At 29.9% G+C, this 20786-nt stretch overlaps 4 protein-coding genes across 5 annotated transcripts; 3 read left to right on the forward strand and 1 right to left on the reverse strand.

Annotated features, from left to right (window-relative positions):
* The first annotated feature begins 207 nt into the window (after positions 1–207).
* On the forward strand, positions 208–1461 carry LOC128392360 (60S ribosomal protein L7-like). The gene is made up of 4 exons (XM_053352375.1): positions 208–334; positions 489–648; positions 720–886; positions 958–1461. Exons 1-4 carry the CDS (start codon positions 321–323, stop codon positions 1412–1414), a joined length of 798 nt encoding a protein of 265 aa, XP_053208350.1. The 5' UTR covers positions 208–320; the 3' UTR covers positions 1415–1461.
* On the reverse strand, positions 1432–3171 carry LOC128392370 (transcription termination factor 3, mitochondrial-like). The gene is given in 5 exon segments (XM_053352388.1): positions 1432–1687; positions 1690–1779; positions 1841–1931; positions 2001–2256; positions 2613–3171. Coding segments are annotated over 5 exon segments (1110 nt in total). The 5' UTR covers positions 3101–3171; the 3' UTR covers positions 1432–1502.
* Positions 3172–4662: 1491 nt separating this feature from the next.
* Positions 4663–8470, forward strand: LOC128392457 (nose resistant to fluoxetine protein 6-like; the record flags this gene model as incomplete). The annotated part of the gene is made up of 7 exons (XM_053352485.1): positions 4663–4936; positions 5371–5724; positions 6256–6742; positions 6828–7089; positions 7158–7363; positions 7436–7910; positions 7981–8470. Coding segments are annotated over 7 exons (2289 nt in total), but the record flags the coding sequence as incomplete, so codon positions are not given.
* Positions 8471–9536: 1066 nt separating this feature from the next.
* LOC128392361 (uncharacterized) lies at positions 9537–17698 on the forward strand. Of its 2 annotated transcripts, none has more exons than XM_053352377.1 (4): positions 9537–10401; positions 11243–11456; positions 15242–15411; positions 17406–17698. In XM_053352377.1, exons 1-4 carry the CDS (start codon positions 10342–10344, stop codon positions 17526–17528), a joined length of 567 nt encoding a protein of 188 aa, XP_053208352.1. In that variant the 5' UTR covers positions 9537–10341; the 3' UTR covers positions 17529–17698. The 2 variants fall into 2 exon arrangements, with proteins under 2 accessions (XP_053208352.1, XP_053208353.1); XM_053352378.1 differs by lacking the exon at positions 9537–10401 and adding an exon at positions 10574–10889.
* Positions 17699–20786: the final 3088 nt, after the last annotated feature.

The raw sequence follows: 20786 nt of genomic DNA on the forward strand, positions 1-20786 counted from the left end.
TTTCCAATACGATTAAGCTAACTGATAACTGTGCGAATCAATGAAAAAATTAGAAAATGATTGATTAGGTTAATAGTGAAATCGAAGAAAAAAATAATTAAATTTTGTTCTGATCAACTGATGAGAGAAAAAATTTTCAAAAGAATTTGAATTTACCGCTTAAAAAGAAGATGGAAAAGCGTAACCATGGATACGCTGCGGAAACGGAAATGGTTAAGACGACAAGAATAAGTTGAAAGCAACATTTTAATTTCTTGTTGTTTTTTAATTGTGTTTGTTAATTAGTTTTTGGTTTAATTTAATCATTTAATTTAATTACAATGGCTGATGCTCAGTGAGTATTGATGTTTATTGACCATTTTTCGTGATGTTTTCACATTTTCTGTGGAATTTGTTTTGTTTCTGTTGATACTTAGTTTCTCCATTGACTCTCCTTTGGTCATCATGTTTTAATGATTCGTTTTTCTATTTCTCTTTTGGAACTTTAGGACCGCCGCTAAGGCTAAAAAGCCAACTGTCGCCGCTACCAAGGCACCCGCTTCAGGTATTGCTAAATTACCAACTATTCCTGAATCTTTGTTAAAGAAGAGGAAACGAGCAGCAAAGCTTAAAGCAAAGTCTATTTCAAATGCTTTGAAAAGAAGAACTGTAAGTATTCTTATACTTATTTCCAATTGATTAGTTGATTTAATATTAACTGTGGCAATTTTGTTTTGTAGATTTTAAAGCAGAAAAAGGCTGATATCTTTAAGCGAGCAGAGAAATATGTCAAGGAATACAGATTAGCCGAACGTGATACTATCCGTCTGAAGAAACAAGCAAAGAGTAATGGAAACTACTACGTTGAACCAGAACCTAAATTAGCTTTGGTTATGCGAATTAGAGGGTAAGTGTATCTCATGTTAAATTTCATTCCCTATTTTACTAATATTGGTGTTTATTTCTCCACATTTATAGAGTTAACGGACTTAGCCCTAAGCCCCGAAAGGTTCTTCAACTACTTCGTTTAAGACAAATCAACAATGCTGTTTTTGTTAAATTAAACAAGGCATCTCTCAACATGCTCCGAATTGCTGAGCCTTTCATTACTTGGGGTTATCCAAATTTGAAAACAGTTCGTGACCTCATCTACAAACGTGGTTTCGCCAGATTGGACCGTAAACGAACTGCTCTTACTGACAATAGGATAATTGAACGTCGTTTGGGTAAACGAGGAATCATCTGTATGGAAGATTTAATCCATGAAATCTATACAGTTGGAAATAACTTCAAGAAAGCCAATAACTTCCTCTGGCACTTTAAATTGAACAATCCTTCAGGTGGATGGCGTAAAAAGGTTACACACTATGTCGAGGGTGGTGACTTTGGTAATAGAGAAGATAAAATTAATGAACTTGTCAGACGAATGATTTAATTTGATTTGAAAAGTAATTCGATAATAAATGCTGTTTTGTCAATAAATGACAATGGTAATTTATTTTCATATAAACGTGTTTTACAATTTACAATGACTTGAGGTATTTATTGAAATCTAATACACTAGTATGTGAACATTTTTCAACGAAACTACTAAGATTATATGAACAAAGATATTCCAAAGCAGTGAAACAAGGTTTTGTCGGATCGGGTTGGAAAAGATTCAATGATTTAAGATAATTAATTCGAGCCACCATAGATTTAATTTGACGGTTAAACATTGTGGTGTTTTCACAATCAGTTCCTTGGAATAACCATTTTTCCAATGTAAAAGGTCAAACGCTTTTTCCAGCTGATTTCGACCTTGAAAACAAAAGCAACAATTAGTTGACTCATTTAATCATTTTCTCCCATAAAACTTTACCTCGGTAAATTGCCGATGGAGCTCCAACAATCACTTGTCGTGTTTGATCATCAGTTAATTCCATTATATAGTTGGTAACGAAAGAGATTTCCTATGAAAGATTAACGATTATATGTCAATATTATTGTATTAGTTAACGAATCAATTATTTTCTACTTACTTTGAATCTAATATGAGAAAAGTGAACAACTTTCGGGCTATTTGAAACAATCGATCTAACATCATCTCCGGTTAGTTTGAATTCTCTTTGTAAACAGCCCAGGGAAGCATCGATTCTCTTGATTGAGAAATTAAGGAAAAGAGGATAACGTCTAAGAATCAATTCGACCATTTCTTTGGTGAATTTTTTACTCTTCAAATATTCTAATCTAATTTTTAAATTTTCAATTGTTTCACGGAAAATGAGAGGATTACATGTAATCCAAGTACCAAGTTCATCATCTGTTATACCGATTCTTTTCAAGAATATCAAATGATTCTTAACATCTCTTTCAAAATCCAATCGAATCAAATATTGAGCAATTTCACGATCTTGTTCAAGAACATAAAGATTAACACCAAGATCAACTAAACGTTGAAGAGTCGGCATCTGTTAATGTAATGAGCTAAATTGAAGGTATTCGCATCGATTCTCTTGATTGAGAAATTAAGGAAAAGAGGATAACGTCTAAGAATCAATTCGACCATTTCTTTGGTGAATTTTTTACTCTTCAAATATTCTAATCTAATTTTTAAATTTTCAATTGTTTCACGGAAAATGAGAGGATTACATGTAATCCAAGTACCAAGTTCATCATCTGTTATACCGATTCTTTTCAAGAATATCAAATGATTCTTAACATCTCTTTCAAAATCCAATCGAATCAAATATTGAGCAATTTCACGATCTTGTTCAAGAACATAAAGATTAACACCAAGATCAACTAAACGTTGAAGAGTCGGCATTCGGTTAATGTAATGAGCTAAATTGAAGGTATTCGTAAGAGGAGGCATCAGATCGTCTAGATAATCAAGATCAACATTCTCGGAAAAAGGAGACATATCAACATCTAAACGTTTATCATAAATTATTAAATCGTCATCATTAATTTGCTTCATCAACTGATCCATAATTTTTTGTTTATCCAATTGATGAGCTTCAACAATTGGTAATTGATTGTTTTGTATCACAGTTACAGAAGAACAGGAAACACTTTTATTGATTAGACATTTAACTGCTCCCCTAACCAAGGATGGACGGAAACACCGTCCAAAAAGCATAATAACAATTTAAACAATTTAAATGGAAACAAAATTAAATCATAAACAATCCAACATGAGGTTTTCATATCAACACAAAAACAGAAAACATTTGTTTCTTTGGCGCGAATTTTGAATTGGTTTTAATCGAAATAAATAAAAATCAAAATCGACCAACAGTTAAATAAATTGCGGAAAAAAAATTGAATTAATTGTTAACTATTCTTCTCTTAATTACTCAACAGAAATTTCTTTTGTTCTTTTTTCCATACAACCATATTGGTTTTCTTTTTCTTACTAATTTACATTAATTACAATTAAGAAACAAGATGATTAAGTTTCGATGCAAATCACGAAATTTGTTAATCACAATCAATCCGACCTAATTGTTAGTTGATCATAAGATAAATGAACCTGAAAAAAACAACAAATTGATAATTAGTAACAATTAAGTAAACCAAATTGAATCATAAACATTACTATTAAAGTGAAAAAAGTAAATTAAACTAATTATGAATCAATTAATTGTCTAAAACAAATGTCAACGTTTTCATCCTTAGTGAATTAATTAATTAAAGACCAACACTAATCAGTTTAATTGACCAATTGATTAAGTTTCCGGTTTAGTGTGGGCGCCATGATTAACTCACTTTCTCTCTTAATCATCGTGATTATCATCAACATAATCAACACAATCTCAAGTTAATTGTGCAATTAACTTCCGCATCGATTCATAATCAATTTGATGGTTTCTCTCAACTGGTCAGTATTAAATTGTTGGCGTTTGTTTTAATTTTAAATAGATTTTAAATCAAAATTAATTAACAATTATAACTCAGTTTTCCTAACATCTAATGAAACAATAAAATAAATTGTTGATTAACAGCTAAATTTAGATCAACTGAATTAAGGAAAAATGTTTCCGTTGATGAAACATCAAGGATCATTGAATCATGAATATGATAAGAATTGTTTTAATCTTGTTGACAAGTTGTTGTTGTTGTTACAATTGATTATTTTGATTGTCCATCATCAAGATGACCAAGACTGACCACTAACAATCAGAATAAGTAATTAGTTTACAGGGTGAACAAGATTAATGAGAAAAACGAATCAAGTCTTTCCTGTCTTGCTGCTTTTTCGTTGATTATTTTTTCGTCTTCGTCTTGTCCACTCGAAAGTGACCATTACCTTGTTGAACTTGTACCTTGCGATATTCAGTTCCCACCCATCGAAATGTATCTTCCTCTTTTCATCTTCTCAAAGTCCATCTTCGAGTTTACTGAATCTTTTGTGAACGAATATAAAAAAAAAACAGTTTCGACTTTTGAACGAACGAGAAAAAAGTAGAACATGAAAAATGAGCCTGAACAGGTTTACGTCAAGAAGATACAATAAAGGCTCAGATGAGGGAGAAAGTGAGATGATGATGATGATGATAATCATCTTAATTCCTTTCTAACATGATGATTATTGTGGTGAATTCTGTTTATCCCTCTAACAGAAATCTTATTGATTGTTCATCGAGTTTAAATTGATTAGAACCATGAAGTTTATTACCTTAGTGTTAACTCTCATTGTAATTGTACACCAACGAAACAAATACTGATGAGACAAGTGATGAAAGTGAAGATGAGGATGATAATTATCAGTATCATGTTAATCATGTTAATCAAACTCTCGATCTATTAAATAGGTGGGCCAAAATCACCGAGAACGCAATTCAAATGGTCGTTAGTGAGGCGATGCCTCATGCGACTGAATTTGGGTACAGATTTAATATCAACGAAAATTGTATTCTAAGTTTATTACAATTAGTTAATGGTTTTCGCAAACAAAAAGCTTGGGCATTTAAATGTGAGTGTTAATTGTTAACAATTTGTTACAATTTATGGTTCCAATCAATCAAATTCAATCAACAATTAACTTATTAATAGTAGTTGATGATAACCGAAAAAAGTTACACTTGAGAATTGAACTTTTTTTTTCATTCATTCTTATTCCTTAATTGTTGTGATAAACTTAATTTCTTGCACACAATTAACTTTCTATTTACTTAATAATCTTTTTTTAGTATTTAAGCAATTAGAGTATAGTTAATTGTATCAATAATCTTATTAAATCTCATCGATATTTGTTGATTGTTGTGATTGAAAAATCTGAGAAATGATAAAAGTTACAATTTGATTTTGAGATCAACTTAATTTGTGTTGATTTTTTTGTTTGATGATTAAATTGATTTGTACTTGATTTTTTCGCTTTCTAATTTTGTGATCCTCTTGATTGTCCAGTAATTGATTCTTATGGTCGACCAGCCCCCGGATCATTAGATGGAACCGTTAATTCACTTGGTGATTACGATGAATGTCTGGCAATTGAATTTCCGAGATACTTTGGTGAAGAAACTGCGATCACTGGGAAATATTGTACAATTAGAATTGATTTTCCAGTTCCAGAGAAACCAAATCGAGTTAAATTCAGTGATCAACCTGGAATACAATTAAATGGAACTCATCTAAATGAGACAGTTTGGGGATACATGATTAAATATCTTCGAACTGCATATACAGTTCGAGGATTTCGATTCGGAGTTTGTATTCCATCGACATGTTCAGCAGATGAATTGGAACCAATTATACGTAAAGGTAACAATTAAATCTAATTCACTTTTCTCAATTAACCTTCTCAAACTTTTCTGCCTCTCATCAAACTTGATCTTAACTTGATTATCATTTCATATCAAAAAGTAACATGATCAATTTAAATTGTGATACTTTCATTTACTAACATGATTATCTTGCGGAAGTTAAAAAATTAACCTTTTAATTGCTAAATCATAATCACACCAAATGACAAACAAACCAAATTTAAATGACAACCTTTGATTGTTATTGATGAAGAAAAATTAGTTAATTTTTCCTCACAAATCAAGTATTATCATCCTGTCAATCTTGACCAGTTAGTTGAAAAATTGACCTTAACAATGACAATTAATGATTATTGTCAAAATTTATAAACAATCAACTTAATTTGTGGTTAAAAGTTTATGCCAATCGTTGATTAATCAATCAGATTTGTTGACTTTCCTAAGTTACTGTAGGTCAAGATGACGAATAACAATTTTGCTACATGATTATAATTGTTGATAATTAATTGTTGTTGATCTTTTCTTTTAGCTGCTTCCCCGATTCTGCAAATGCCTTTGACCTTCGGACCTGATGACGAGTGTACGGTTCGATCGGAGGTCATACCGTTGACCATTTACTCCAAAATATCGTTGATCTTTTTCGCAACCATCATCAGTATTGTGGTCACTTCAACCTTCTTGGATCTAGTTCTTGGCTTGACCATTCCAACCAAATCAAATCAATTTACATTCTTGTCATTAATTGTCCGACTTATTTCATGTTTCTCCGTTAATCAGGCCAATCAATATCTTTCCAAATCATCAGTAACAATTAAGGTGAACAAAATTTGTAACGGATTAACTGTGATAACATTGTGGTCACTCATCGTTGGTCATACTTACTTTTTCGGTGGATTTTACAAAACCTCCGAATTCATCAATCGCTGGACTGAAGATCTTCCGGTCTCAGTGGGTAAAATTATTCATCAGATTTTTCTGAACACTCATTTGTTCATGGACAGTTTGTTTTTCGTCAGGTTAGTGGTCAAACGAAATGTGACATTTTCCTGATTGTAAAATTTACTAACTAATCCTTTTAATTGTTTTCTCCTTTTTAATCAGTGGCGTTTCCTTGGGATGTTTAATGTTACCCAAACTTTCATCATCTAAATGGATTGTTAATTATTTAATCCTAGTTGTATCTCGATGGCTCCGATTTTTACCCTTGATTGCAGCGATTATATTGATTAATTATCTCTTTCCACACCTTGGGTCAGGTCCTGATTACAAGTCTCATGTTTATCAAATCATCGATAATTGTCAAACAAATTGGTGGCCTCATTTTCTTGGTATTGGTAATTGGTATGGAAACGTTGATACAATGGTAATTAGAGACAATTAATGCTCTTGATTGATGAGAAAAAGTAGCTAATTAACTTTTCTTTCTTTCAGTGTGCACCACAACTCTGGTACCTTTCAGCTGATTTACAGCTCCATTTAATTGCGATAATTATTTTCATCGGTTACCATTGCAGTGGTAAAACTGGATTAATAATTAATATCATCGTCATAATGGTCGGTATTTTATCATCAGCAATTAGTAACCTTTATTTCAACTACGACGCGACCTTTGGCTTGGACCATTTGGTTGACTACGAGTAAGTCTTGAAAACTGTTGACTGGCTAAATTATAACTAATCAACTAATTGCCCGTTCGTTTTTAATTACAGATCGTTACAGCGTCAATTTGATTCAACTTATTTTCCAACATATTTGCATTTATCTCCATTTGCTCTGGGCGTTTTAACTGCGCGATTAATTGAAAACCACACTGACCAAAGTAAATCACTTCAAATGACCACAATCAAATCAACTTTCATTTGGATTTTAACTTCGGCTTCAAGTTTAATCGCAATGTTTACCAGTGTTTTCTGGAACGATGTCAATGTCCAGTTCAGTTTGGACATTTCTAGTCGAGTTATTTTCGCTGGACTACAACGAACCCTTTGGTGTTCATTTTTAGCTTGGGCGATATTTTCATTTACCACCGGTGGTAAATCCAATTTTTTCACCAACACACTGACCTCTAATTGCTTCAGTGTTTTAAGTCGGTTGTCATTCTGTGTCTATGTAATTCACACCATTCCAATCGATCTGAGAACTTATTCCTTCAAATATACCAAATTGTGGGACGATCATTTCTTTGTAAGTGTTAATTGTTTCCATTGATTCATTGAATTAATCATTGTTTCTGATTTTTCCAATCTCCATTCAGATTTCTTGGTCTTTGCTCAATATTGTCTCATCAATTGCTATCGGTTATTTACTCTTCCTGCTTTTAGAGTTTCCAATGATCCAATTGATTAATTTGATGTTTAAATCAGATGAAAGTGGACAATTAGATGACAATCGTTCAGTAAATGTATCTAAATTTAAATTCACTTCCAGGATATCAAGTTTATCTGCAAGAAAAAACGGAAAATTTGAAATTAATCCAAGAGTTTAATTAAAGTATTAGTTCAAAAATCAAAATAAACACACAATCAGTTAATTGCTCAATCAATTTTTTTTTGTAATCTTATATCATCATTAAACTTTTCCTCCCAACAACTGACAACTTGTAAATCATAATATTGATGATTGTCAACAATTTAGCAACATTGTAAATCAAAAGCAAATTGATTCCAATCAAAATCTCATTAAACTGTTAATAAATCATTTTTCACTTTTCTTACTTTTGTATTACATGAATGAAGATATCACAATTTAAATTCAATTTTCCCAATCATTTCACTGATTAGTTGATACAAAGAATTAGCTCAATCTAAATCATATTAAGAGTGTTAATCTCAAATTAACTTAAAGTACAGTTTTAATTATTCAGACTTGATAATTAAGCTTATTGATTAGCTTCAAATTACCTTGACTTGTGAGTTGATTATTGTTACATTAGGGAAAGAAAAATTATCACAAAAAATGGATAAATTGTTAATCTGATTGTGATTTAGTTTCACCATTGATTCTAAACTGATCAAAGTGAAATAATTAAGGTCAATTTGAATCTGTTTAACTATAATAACAATAATAATTGATTGAAATTGATTTTTCTTTTCATCATTTTCAAGCATTTAAGAAAAGACCAATGTCTTACCAACAATCAATGTCCTTCAATTAATTGATTTCAATTGATTAACAACCAATAGATTATTGTTAGAAAATAGAAAAGTTAAATTAATCAGCTTGATTAGCAGTTGATTGTTGATCAGTTGGGGAAAATTTTTGATAGATCAGCAGAAAAACAAAACTAACCAAACTTGTTGATTATGTAAAAACCTTGTGATGTCAAAGATTGAATATCAATCCAATTGTAATCACGAAGACAACCAATCAATTACAATCAGTTTTCAAAAATTCAATCAAACTAATCAACATTTCGGTGAAAAAAAATCCGATCATTGAAACCAATCAATTAAAACATTGACCAGTGGATTAAGTTGTTACCAAGTTACAATGAGTAAAACCTCATAGAGGTTTTTGACCCTCGCCCCTTGGAACTAAACTCAAAGGTGTGATGATCATGATCAATTTCATCATCATCATCATCATCATCATCCCCATCATCTGCATCATTTTAATCAACCTCATGCTACCGGTTATCGGATTAACCCTGAGGCAAATCAAAAATCAATAGCGGTTCCCAATGAATAAACTATCAGGTTGTTGGAAATGTAGCTTTCCTTGACTTAAGCTTAATTTTCACTCTCACTCTCAAATAGTTATTAAATTATAGCTACTTACCTGTTCATATTCATGAATATATTCAGTCTGGTGAAAAAAAAAATCCCCACTCCAGGTTCACGTTAATTATAATCAGTTGATTGTCGACGGAGGCATTTTAGGTCTTTCATCTCGCCATCTAAATCAGTTCAACAATTTCCATTTTATTTACATCGGATTCACTTTGTTGTTTTCCTTAATTGTGATAATAATCATCATTAAACTGTCGGCAAACTGTTAATCCTCTCGAGTTAATTTCCATCTTTATCTTTTTTTTTAACTAATTGTTGTGTGTCCATTACCATCATCATCTTGATAATTACAAATGTGAATGTTGACCAGAAGAAATCAAAATCTTCCTAGGAAAAGAATCAACAACACAAAGAGATTCTGATAAAGAGAAAAGAACAAAAAAAAAAAAAGAAAGGAAAAAGAAATTAATTGTTACCTTGAGCTGTTTCAATCCTTCTTTTAATTAACTTACCTTTTGATTAGTGTTTTTTTTTACCTCTTACTGACCAACAAAAACCAACGAATTTATTGTGAAAAAGAAAAGAGAGTTAATTGTTTTCTTTTCTAAATTGTTCCTTCTTGTCGCCATTTTGGTTCTCTTCATGTTCGCTTTGTTATTTCCTTTCTCCTCTAATCACCAACCATCAACATCTTATTGTCTCCATTTTAATCTTCTACTGGTCTGTGTCCTCTTCTTTCAAAGAAAAAGTGATTAACGTGACTGTTTAATTAGCTTAATTGTGAAAAAGGTGGAAAAAAGAAAAGAATAAAAAACCAACCAAATTAAAACGTTTTCTATTCAAATTTAATACTCACTTGGTCATTTATCTTTCATTTTGAGATCATCATGTCAACAGAAAATGGCGGTTTCATCTTCTCCCTCGCAACAATTATTTTCCTCCTATTGGTAAGTTTAATTATTTAAATTTCTTTCCACCTTCTTAATTGCTCACAAATTGTCACTAATTTTGTAATGTTCAAGAAAATGTCACCAATTAACAAATTTAATTATTTAAATTTCTTTCCACCTTCTTAATTGCTCACAAATTGTCACTAATTTTGTAATGTTCAAGAAAATGTCACCAATTAACAAAAGACTTTCAAGTAAAACAATCAAAATGGCGACAACGGTTCTTATTTATGGTTGATTGAATTTCTAAGGTTAACATTTTCTGTCATCATCTTCATCAGGCCTTAAGAATATCATCAAAATTTAGACGATAAAATTGTTAATCTTTCAAACAAGATCAGTTTAATATTTCAACAAAACAAAGAAACAATTAACCGTTAATTCATCGTAATTATCAGTTAATAGGAAAAAGTAAAGAAATTCTGTCAACAAAATTGTCCTTCCTCCATAACATGTCACATATAAACAACGAAACAAAAAAAAAGGTTAACATTGATTCCTATTGATTTAATCTTCTAATGACTGAAACATTACGATTGTAAAATTAAAGACAATTAGAGAAAATTTCTTCCTAATGATTAGATGACTTTCTCTCTGTTTGATTAACTGTCAACTCTACAAAAATAGGTTGGCAACAAATCGCTTGACCAACAGAATGGATCACTGGTTAATCATAATGCTCACAATTACATGAAACAGTTATGCCTCTTGTCCTTTTCTTCCTGATCATTTCCTTGATTTATTGTTAATCATTTTGTTCCTTATTTTTTTTTATCTTATTCTCCATCTTCATCTTCCCTTTGTTTTCCTACCTTTCTCTCTCAATATTTTACATCAGGTGAATTGTAATCACTTTGCCAATTCTGGAATACCTAAGAATGGTCATCATCATCATCATCTTCAAAGTCCATCTTGGCGATCGCTTCCAATCAATAACATGAGCCAATTGGCCGATAATGACCTGAACGGCAAAGAGTCCAGTCTAATCTCTGGTTCACAACCTCAAGGTGAACAAATAGTCAAACAACATTTCGTCTCATCCAAAGTAAATGGTAAGAAAATGATCACTTGATCAACTAATTACTGTTAATTTGATTAAATCTTTGCAAGGGTCAATAATCCTTTTCCTTTTCTTTAATCATTTCCAATCTCAAAAGGGTTTCCAATTAAATCCACAATCACCATTTGCTTAATGGATTAATGAACTTTCCCAATCAAGAATTGAAATTGATCCAAGCAAATGGATCACATACTCATCCCTTAATTGACAATATTTTAATTCTTTAATTGTTACTCACAATTAAAGTTTAATCAAAACTTTTCCACCTAATGATTTCTACCTAAGGATAATCATTAATCACTGAGATTATCATTCCTCCTCTAATTGTCTGCTAATCTAATTGTGATAATCAAATTCTGTCTAATCTCAATCCTTTATTGTTACAATTTTCATCACAAGTAATACAATTAATTTAATTGCATCTAAATTTATTAACTAAATCCATTAACCTGCCTGATTATTGTGGTCATTTTAAAATGACAATGGTCAATAAAATACAATCAACTGATTACAATGTTAATCATTTTGTTTATGATTCAATATCATCAGGTGATTTCTCCATTAATTAAATTCTAGTTAATGATCATTAATCTTAATATTATTACTCGAAGTCAGGTCGTAAATGATTTAATGATTAACCATTAATTCAGTTTTACAATCGTTGATGAGATAATACAAAAAAAAGAAACAGCAAATTGTTAGTGATTTGATTAACTAGTTAATTCAATTCAATAAACAATGATGATATTTATGATCAGGTTTATTGATTGTAATCAATTTTCAACAATTAGATTATCCCAAAGGCATTTGAATCTAGTTAACCTTAACCAAAGTTAATTTTCCGTTTTAGATGTGATTACAATTAAGATCATTGAAATCTCATCACCTATTCACCTCAACTCTTCAATCAATTAGATAATTACTGTTAATCATTTAGTAGTTTTAAACCTTAGGGCTTTTTACTATGATAAATGGTTAATTGTTAGCGAATCTAATCAATCAAATTAACTTTTAAAATCCATGATCACAATTGTCCTTAGACTCTTTAAGAAACAAACAAGTACACAATTAGAATCGTTAATTGTGATAAAGATACCAATCTGTTTTCTCATTGCTTCTTTAATTGTTATTATTACATTAGCAATTAACCTTGTTCATTACAATAGTAATCACCACAATTAAACTTTAAACAATTAAGTTTATCATATGTATTTCAACATAAGCTAATAACTAATCTCATTTCCAATCTGTAAATAGTTGGAAACTCAAAAACAAAACAAACAATCAAATCAACAAAATTAAACAACAATTAACGTCTGTTAAAAGTTTTATAAACATTCAACAGAGGGCACAACATGTCAACAGTATGAAACTAAATCAGTTGATTAATTCAAGTTTTTTACCAAAACAAACAATTTAATTACAGGAAATAGTTACTTTTATTTGATTACAATTAACCTTTCCCCTGATAGAGACTTGATTAATACGATGATACTAATTATCATAAGAAAACAGGTAACTAGGAAATGTTGATTAAAATTATTCCAATTTGAATGATGATCAAAATCATATAAATTTAATCATCATTTTGATTGAATAGTTAAATATATTCAATTGTGTTGATGAATGAAAACAATAACCTATCAACAATCAACCATAAATATAATCAGATTTGATTTAAAATATAAATAATTTACCTGATTAACTTCATAAATAATTTGAAACTTTTCCAATTTAGCTGAATGATTAACAGGATCTAATCATAATTAACTGATTTATAAACTTCATCTTGATTAAACAACAATGTCCCAGAAAGGTAAAAAAAACTATGCTACAATCAAGTAACTAAATGTTAACTATGAGCAATTTAAACACCACCAATGATTAACAATCAACCTAATCAATATTTACAATTGAGTTAACTAGTATCAGGAACAATTTAAGTAAATTATTTTTAATCAACAAATAAATAATCAGGTAAGAATAAAAAAATAAACATTGTTAATCATTCACAATAAACACTCACAATCAATGATTTACCAACAATCAACAAACAATTGACCATAAACAACACCAGTTTATTTACAATTGTTTGATGAAAAAACCAAATTACTCGATAATCAGAATTGAATTTGATCTGAATTAATCCCTTATCCTGATCACAATCAATATCGTAAATTGAAAATCGTGATGGTTACCATTGATTATGATGATCAAGACTAACCAATCAAATTTCATTGTCATTAAATCCCATAAATTGTAATCAAACAAATAAAATCATATTGGTGACCTGATAGGAATCAGTAAAAAAAAACAGTAACAATCAAGGTAATAAAAATAAAATACGGAAATGGTATTGGTTTGAATTAACAATTTATCCAATCATATTGATCATGATAATCAAATAATCAACTATTTCTCTGTCAAATTTAATCAGTTTCACTCGCAAACAATTTATTTATAAAACTAACAAGTTAATCCCAACAAATGATGGTCAACAATCAAATTAACCATCACGATGTGATTTACCATGTATATCTTATTACTCAATGAGTATTTGTTGATCATTGTGATAGAAAACGTTTATAATAATAACAGTAATTTAATGATAACAATAATATTTAAAAAGAAGCCTCAAGATTATGATTATGATAAAGATGATGAAGAAAATAGGAAGAGGATGATAATGAGAAATGACCTTACGAGCATCATGACTGACCATCATAATCGCCAGAAAAGTTAACTGTAAATCGTTGTTGCTACTATTACTTATTAAGTGTTATCCGTGTCTTCATGGTCAATTGTTGCTCCTGACAAAGGGCAAATGATGAAACTACAATTCATCCTCATCCTCATCTTTATCTTCATCTTCATCTTCATCTTCATCTTCCTATCTCATTATTTTTTACCTTTGCAGGGGATCATCATCATCATAGTTATCATCTTGTTACCTTACTGACCTTAACTTTTACATGATTGAATTTATAACAATTGAAATATATGCAAATGCTTTTTTCTTGACTTGACCATTGGTCATTTTAATGAGATTTTTCAATTGTTAAACTTGATGGATTAATACATTGTACATATACTTTTCATTGAGAACTTTTTTTCCGCGCTATTCTGGTTGATTGTTGGTTAATCGTTTCGATTATCATTAACTTTTTGTCCACAAAAATGTTTAATTGTTAACAATTTATTTTCCAGTCACGTTAAACGGAACAATTTAAAATGTAACAACATTCATTGTAGTTTTTTTTTATAATGTTACCGAATCAATTTAAATGTAATTGTGGTTAAATTGTTGATGAACAGTTAACGAAACAGTTAATTGTTACACAATTTTAATTGTACCTCCAATCCTTTTGCGATGATCGTTACTGATTAACCTTTTTTTTAATTGTACTAACATACAATTCATTTTATCAACTATAAGTTTACCTGGTTAATTATTAATCTAAATTTTGATTGCGTCGAAAAAAATTTCAACAATCAAATTAAATTTTCATTATTTCGGAAAAACTTTTCAAACTTTAATATCCAAATATGATTTTCAATTAACTGGATAATTATGGCAAAACTGATTTCAATCAAATAAACCGTAATTCAATTAAATCTTTAATTGTAACGATCAAGATGATTAACATGCTCATCACAATTGATTATAATGAATTGAATCAATTCTTGTGTAGGTGAAACTCAACAAACTAAATCAACGAAAACAATTGCGTATGACAATTAATACAAAAGTTAATCTTATTCTCTATTATTTTCTAGTTACTTTATCATGTGAACCTGAAGAGATTCTGGTTAATCTGAATTTCACCTCACCATTCAAAGGAGTCATTCAATCGGGGGACAAAAACACTTCATGTCGCATTCGTGGGGATGGTAAACGCACTTACGTTCTGAAAGTACCACACAATTCATGTGGAACCAAACACGTGGTAAATATCAGAATCTGAATCCGATCAGAATTGAGAATCATTTGTTTATCTTAAATTTTAACTTGAATTTGTTTGTAAACTTAAAAATTCACATCTGAAACTTCATTCACCTGGAAAATAATTGTCTTTGTATTTCTGAAGCTACAATTTCAACCTTTACCTGTCTGATTACAATTAACTAATCAACAGGTATTCCTGAAGTTTGTATGTGTATTTTTTTTTGTTTAAAAATACATTCAAGTGTAAACAAAAACAACAACTAAAAAACAATAAGGAAACAACAAAACAAAATGATTATGATTATTGTTATTATCTCACAATACAAGGTTGACATGTTCAAGTTAATTGTCATTCAAGTGATCAAATTATTGTATAGATTAACAAGTAAACAAGTCACCATTGCCAATGTAGATATTTACCTTATTTTCTCGTTGTCAATTTACAATTTAGTTAATTAATCATCATCAGTAACAATTTAATTTCTTTGTGTGTTGTTACCTACGATTCACTTTGATTGCTTTTCATGCGTTAACTTTGCATTACCTTGATTGTTTAAACCAAAGTTTTTTTCATTGCACTTTGGTGATCTTGTTGATGATGATGATGATGATGATAATGAAAGTGGCGATGATGATGAAGATAAAAAAAAGTAGATATCATTGAAAGTAACGCAAGAAATAACAAGGAAAAGCAATTTGATGTTGACATCTTTTTTTACCATGTTAATGTTTGGTAAATGGCCCGACCATTGAAAAGGTCAATTGCTTGGACCCATCGGATTAGACGGCAAGGGTGCTAATGATACATTTAAGGTCGTTTGATGATCGTTAATGAGGTCATTCTTGTGATTCTTTTTATTATCTCTTGATTATATTACGATTACTTTCAGGTTCCCATGTTAATTCAGCTTCTCATGAGCTTTTTTCCCTCTCTCTCTCTTTCCATCTTCATGCTAATTTTCAATGAATGAGACTCAACTTAAATCTCTCGACTGTTGTTTAACTTGTTTCAATTTTAATGAGTTAATTTTACAACTTGAAACTCTTGAAATTACAATTAGTTGACAATTTTACTATGAATTTATTTCATTCTGATGTAATCCAGTTTCTATCCTAGATTTAAATTCATCTTATTGTAAATGATCATTTGATGATGTTGACTGTAAATATAATAATGATTGTTTGTACTTCCATCATGATTTAATTGCAATCTAATGATTAATTCAATGTTATGTATTGTTGGTAACTCTCTTTTTATTAACCATCATCTTCATTAAATCTCTATCGGATTAACCGGTAATATCATTTAATGATAGAGTTACTTAGAGATCTAGTTATCAAGTTATGATGGAAAATCGCTTTCAAAACTGACCTTCTCTCTCTCTCTCTCTCCATCCTCATCATCTTATTTCACCTTATTCACCCTCTTTTTTTCATCATCTTCATCCCATTTTCTTCATTTATTATTATTATCCTTCCTTGAATCGAAACAAAAGTAAAATCTTATGAAGATGCTCAAGAAGATGATGAAGATAATGATAACTCTTATACCCTAGCGACCTTCAATTTGGCCTAAACTTTAATGGACTAATTTGAAATATAATTTGGCAGATTAATGGTTGATTAGATGGATTGATTGGTTCATAATCGATTGGCCTTAAAACGCAAACGTAACTTTGTTAGAAATCAAAGTGCACATGAAAGATAATGTATTGATCATCATCATCATCATCCTCTGATTGTATTAGTTTGATTATTGTTGATAATCATCATGATCTTGAGTAAATTAACAAATTGTTTTGGTAAAAGAGTTGACTGAGAAACTTTGATAATTGAGTCTCTCATTGACGATGTTGATTTCTCTTATTGTTTTATTAATTGTTGCAACGAGAAAACTTGAAGTTTCATTCACGAAACAATTAACTACCAAACTCCAATGAATTTTGATTGTAAACAATTAATATTAATTTGTCTTAATTGTCTCTTTTTCATTAGGTTTCATCAGGAAGTTTCTTCAACACACTTTTCATCCGATATCATCCATCCCTTGAAATGGAGGGCGATCAGCTGAAGACAATTGTATGTAAATTTGCCACCGAATCTGTATTCATTGGTTAATTGTTGCCCATCAACCAATGAACACCTTAATTGTGATTAAAAAACAATTAAACGACGAGATGATGAAAAAAGAGAGCAAATTTTTCTTTCCATATCAGGCTGATGATAATCGTTAAGATGAACACCTTGGTGACACTTTGATGACAAATTAAATATTTTTTTCTTCTCCACCCTCAGGGTTAATTCATTTTAATTCCTTAATCACAATTGCGAGATGAAGAGGAAAAAAAAGATTAAATGTTGAGTTAATTACATGGTATCACAATTAACTGGTTAATTTGATCACTACTCTGATAATGATCAGGTCACATCGTCATCATCATTATTAAGAATCAAAGTTAATCAAATGACAATTTACAGTTAAATGATAAATCAATTTGATTCAATTGGAAAAGGTCATCATTGATTATCGTATGTTATTTATCTGATATAACAAAATTTAATCACTTAGGAAGAAACTTTGTTAGTTAGTTAATTAATTAGTATACTAAATGTGTAAATGGTACGGAAGTTAATTGTGTAAATCATTAGAGGTAAGTTTAATCAAGATAATTAAATCAAGTTGTCATTCATATTATATCATTGGTAAATCCAAACGTTAAAAAAAACAACTCCAACAACAACAGTTAACTAATTGTGATATCTTAAATTTTAATCAAAATTGATGGTGACAATCTTGATTAAGGTTAAATTTAGTAACAATTAAAGGCATAACTTTCAAATTAATCCCATTTAAGATACAATTTAGTTTGAAAAAATCTAATAAATCACAAGAAAGAGGATTAAGGTTAACAATTTAAATTACGTTTTGGAAAAAGTTGATTGTTGTTGTTGTTGATCTGAGATTATTTTGGTGATGATCTTTGCCAAAGTATGATGAACTTACTATCAATGAAGCAAACAATTAACTGATTGATTACGAGATGATTCTGATAAGAATCCAGGATCACCATGAAAATTTTCAGTTTCACATACAGTTTATTTTTCCTCAGGTAAGTAAAAGTTAAACAACGGATTTATTGGCAAACCGAATCAAAGAAAAAGGTAAACATTGTGAATCATGATAATTGCTGATTGTTAATCATTTAGGTGATAATCCCAATGAAAAGACAATTGAATTAACCTGATCAATTGATTAATGAAACATTTTCCCTTTTCCATTGACAAAAAACAAACAAACAAACAAACAACTTTTCATGTAAAACAAAAAGGTGATAACCTTACAGATTGAATTGTGTTGATTTTTGATTCAGATAAATGATTAACATTGAACACTCATTCTGAATAGTATCATGGTGAACATGATGAAAGTGAATGAACCAATGAACCATAGAGATGAACAGGATCCTTTTCATCATCACTCTTTCATCACCATGATCGTCACCATGTAACATCCAGGTAACATCATCAGTTACCTGAGTCTTTTTTTTTTGCCTCAAAACAAAAAAGTCCCAAAGTTCATCAAGTGTGAAAGACTATGTTAATTGTCTCAATTGTTGATTAAGTAATTATCTCGAAAATAATCTGCAAGTTGTCTTATTGTCAACCGAATTGATTATCCACTGAATTTCATGAGTGTCGCCATTTAGAAATGAGGTCAATCCGCTCATAGAAACTTTTTCTTTTCTCTTTTCTTTCAAATCGCCTTGAGGCTTTTTTCTTCTTCTTCTTCTTCTGTCTATGATTTTTTTCTCTGTCTCTTTCTCATTTCAAATTCTATTACACTGAATATATTGTTACCTTTGAAAAGAAAACTTTCTTTCATGATTCACTGAGAATCTTTGAAATTTTCATCATGAAAGTGAAAAAGTTTCAACCTCCATGAAGAAAAAAAAGATTCAGTAAGATGAGATTTCAATGTAAACAATGAAGATAGAAAATGAATGTAATTCAATTTAAATTAGAATCACTATTGTTTTCTCTTGATTATTGTAACGAATTGATTAATTACAATTGACTGACTTTATTTTGGTTGATAAACAATCAACAGGTTAAATTGTGATGATTAAAACTGATTCAATGTATCATGAAAAAAATGTCATGATGATACGATTTCTGTTGACCTGAAACTAGATTAATAAATTGTTATGAAATAATTGTGATTTACATGATTAACCTTGAATTTAGCTTCAAGGGTTTTTCTTAATTGTTAGTCTACTTCAAGATCTTAATTGTTGTTGAGCATAATCAATGTTAGGGCCTCATGAACATGGGAACAATTTGAACAATTAAAATTACAACTATAACAATAATCATCTGAATAAATTGTGTGAGTGTGTGTGTGTCTTATGTTTATATGCAATTAAAGTTAAACCAACAATTAACTGTTACTTTTGATTTAGTTTTTCCAACAGCACAATCAACTCTAACGGTCAGTTTACCATAACAACTGACCATTGATCCCTCAGGTAAGTTAATTGTTACCATTGATCACACACACACAAGTCAAAAGCCTTTGAGAAATTAAAATGGAAACATAAATAACAATCAAAGTAAATGATAAACAATCAAGATATTTGAATGAATATGACATGTTGACCATGAACAATAAACTGACCACAACTGATAACAGTAATCATGAAAATGATCAGTAAACATGATTGTTACTGAAATACTGGTGCCCATATTTTACCAAATGGCGATCAATGGTCAAGAGTAACGATCCGAGAGTCCGATAAGTAGCCAATATAATTTGTAAGGTTTAATTGTGATGATACATGAAACAGATTAAAGGTAAAAGGATTAAGATCTTTATGGTTGAAAGATCAACGATTTCATGAAAACCAAACAACAACAAGAAAATATATCAGGTAAACCGGAAAGTTTTTGGAAAACCTTGATAACCCATCAAGGGGCAATCATGATAATCATGAGGCTTTTTTAATCCAACGATTAGGAAGCAAACGAAATTGATAAATTTTGAGTCGAAAACAAAGTTCGTTAGTCAAATATTAATAATATAAAAAACTTTTTCTCTTCGAAAACAAAAGGATCACCTGTAGAACTTTTTTTTCGTAAATTCGATAAACAATTAAAAGTTTTCTCTCACTATCTTTCAATGAAAAGATTTAGGTTCATGTTAATTATCACGATCAAAAGAAATTATCAATTCGTTTGATAATCAAAACGCTGATTGTTGATTAATGCGAAAAAGGATGATTATGATTAACATATGATTCTCATTGTTAAGGTAAATATATTTTCTTAATCGTAACAAGAAAACAAAAACATTGCATGTTAGTTGATTATTATTGTTAT

This window comes from Panonychus citri, unplaced genomic scaffold (assembly GCF_014898815.1).
Source record: "Panonychus citri isolate SS breed McGregor unplaced genomic scaffold, ASM1489881v1 Contig00136, whole genome shotgun sequence".
Classification (NCBI taxonomy): Eukaryota; Metazoa; Arthropoda; class Arachnida; order Trombidiformes; family Tetranychidae; genus Panonychus; species Panonychus citri.

What these genes read in the sequence shown, in the direction of transcription:
- LOC128392360 (XM_053352375.1), top strand. An exon ending in ATGCTTTGAAAAGAAGAACT is followed by an intron (nt 649 to 719) that starts GTAAGTATTCTT and finishes TTTGTTTTGTAG; the next exon opens with ATTTTAAAGCAGAAAAAGGC. An exon ending in TTGGTTATGCGAATTAGAGG is followed by an intron (nt 887 to 957) that starts GTAAGTGTATCT and finishes CCACATTTATAG; the next exon opens with AGTTAACGGACTTAGCCCTA.
- LOC128392361 (XM_053352377.1), top strand. Translation starts at nt 10,342, where the DNA reads ATGTCAACAGAAAATGGCGGTTTCATCTTCTCCCTCGCAACAATTATT. An exon ending in CAATTATTTTCCTCCTATTG is followed by an intron (nt 10,402 to 11,242) that starts GTAAGTTTAATT and finishes ATTTTACATCAG; the next exon opens with GTGAATTGTAATCACTTTGC. An exon ending in CATGTGGAACCAAACACGTG is followed by an intron (nt 15,412 to 17,405) that starts GTAAATATCAGA and finishes CTTTTTCATTAG; the next exon opens with GTTTCATCAGGAAGTTTCTT.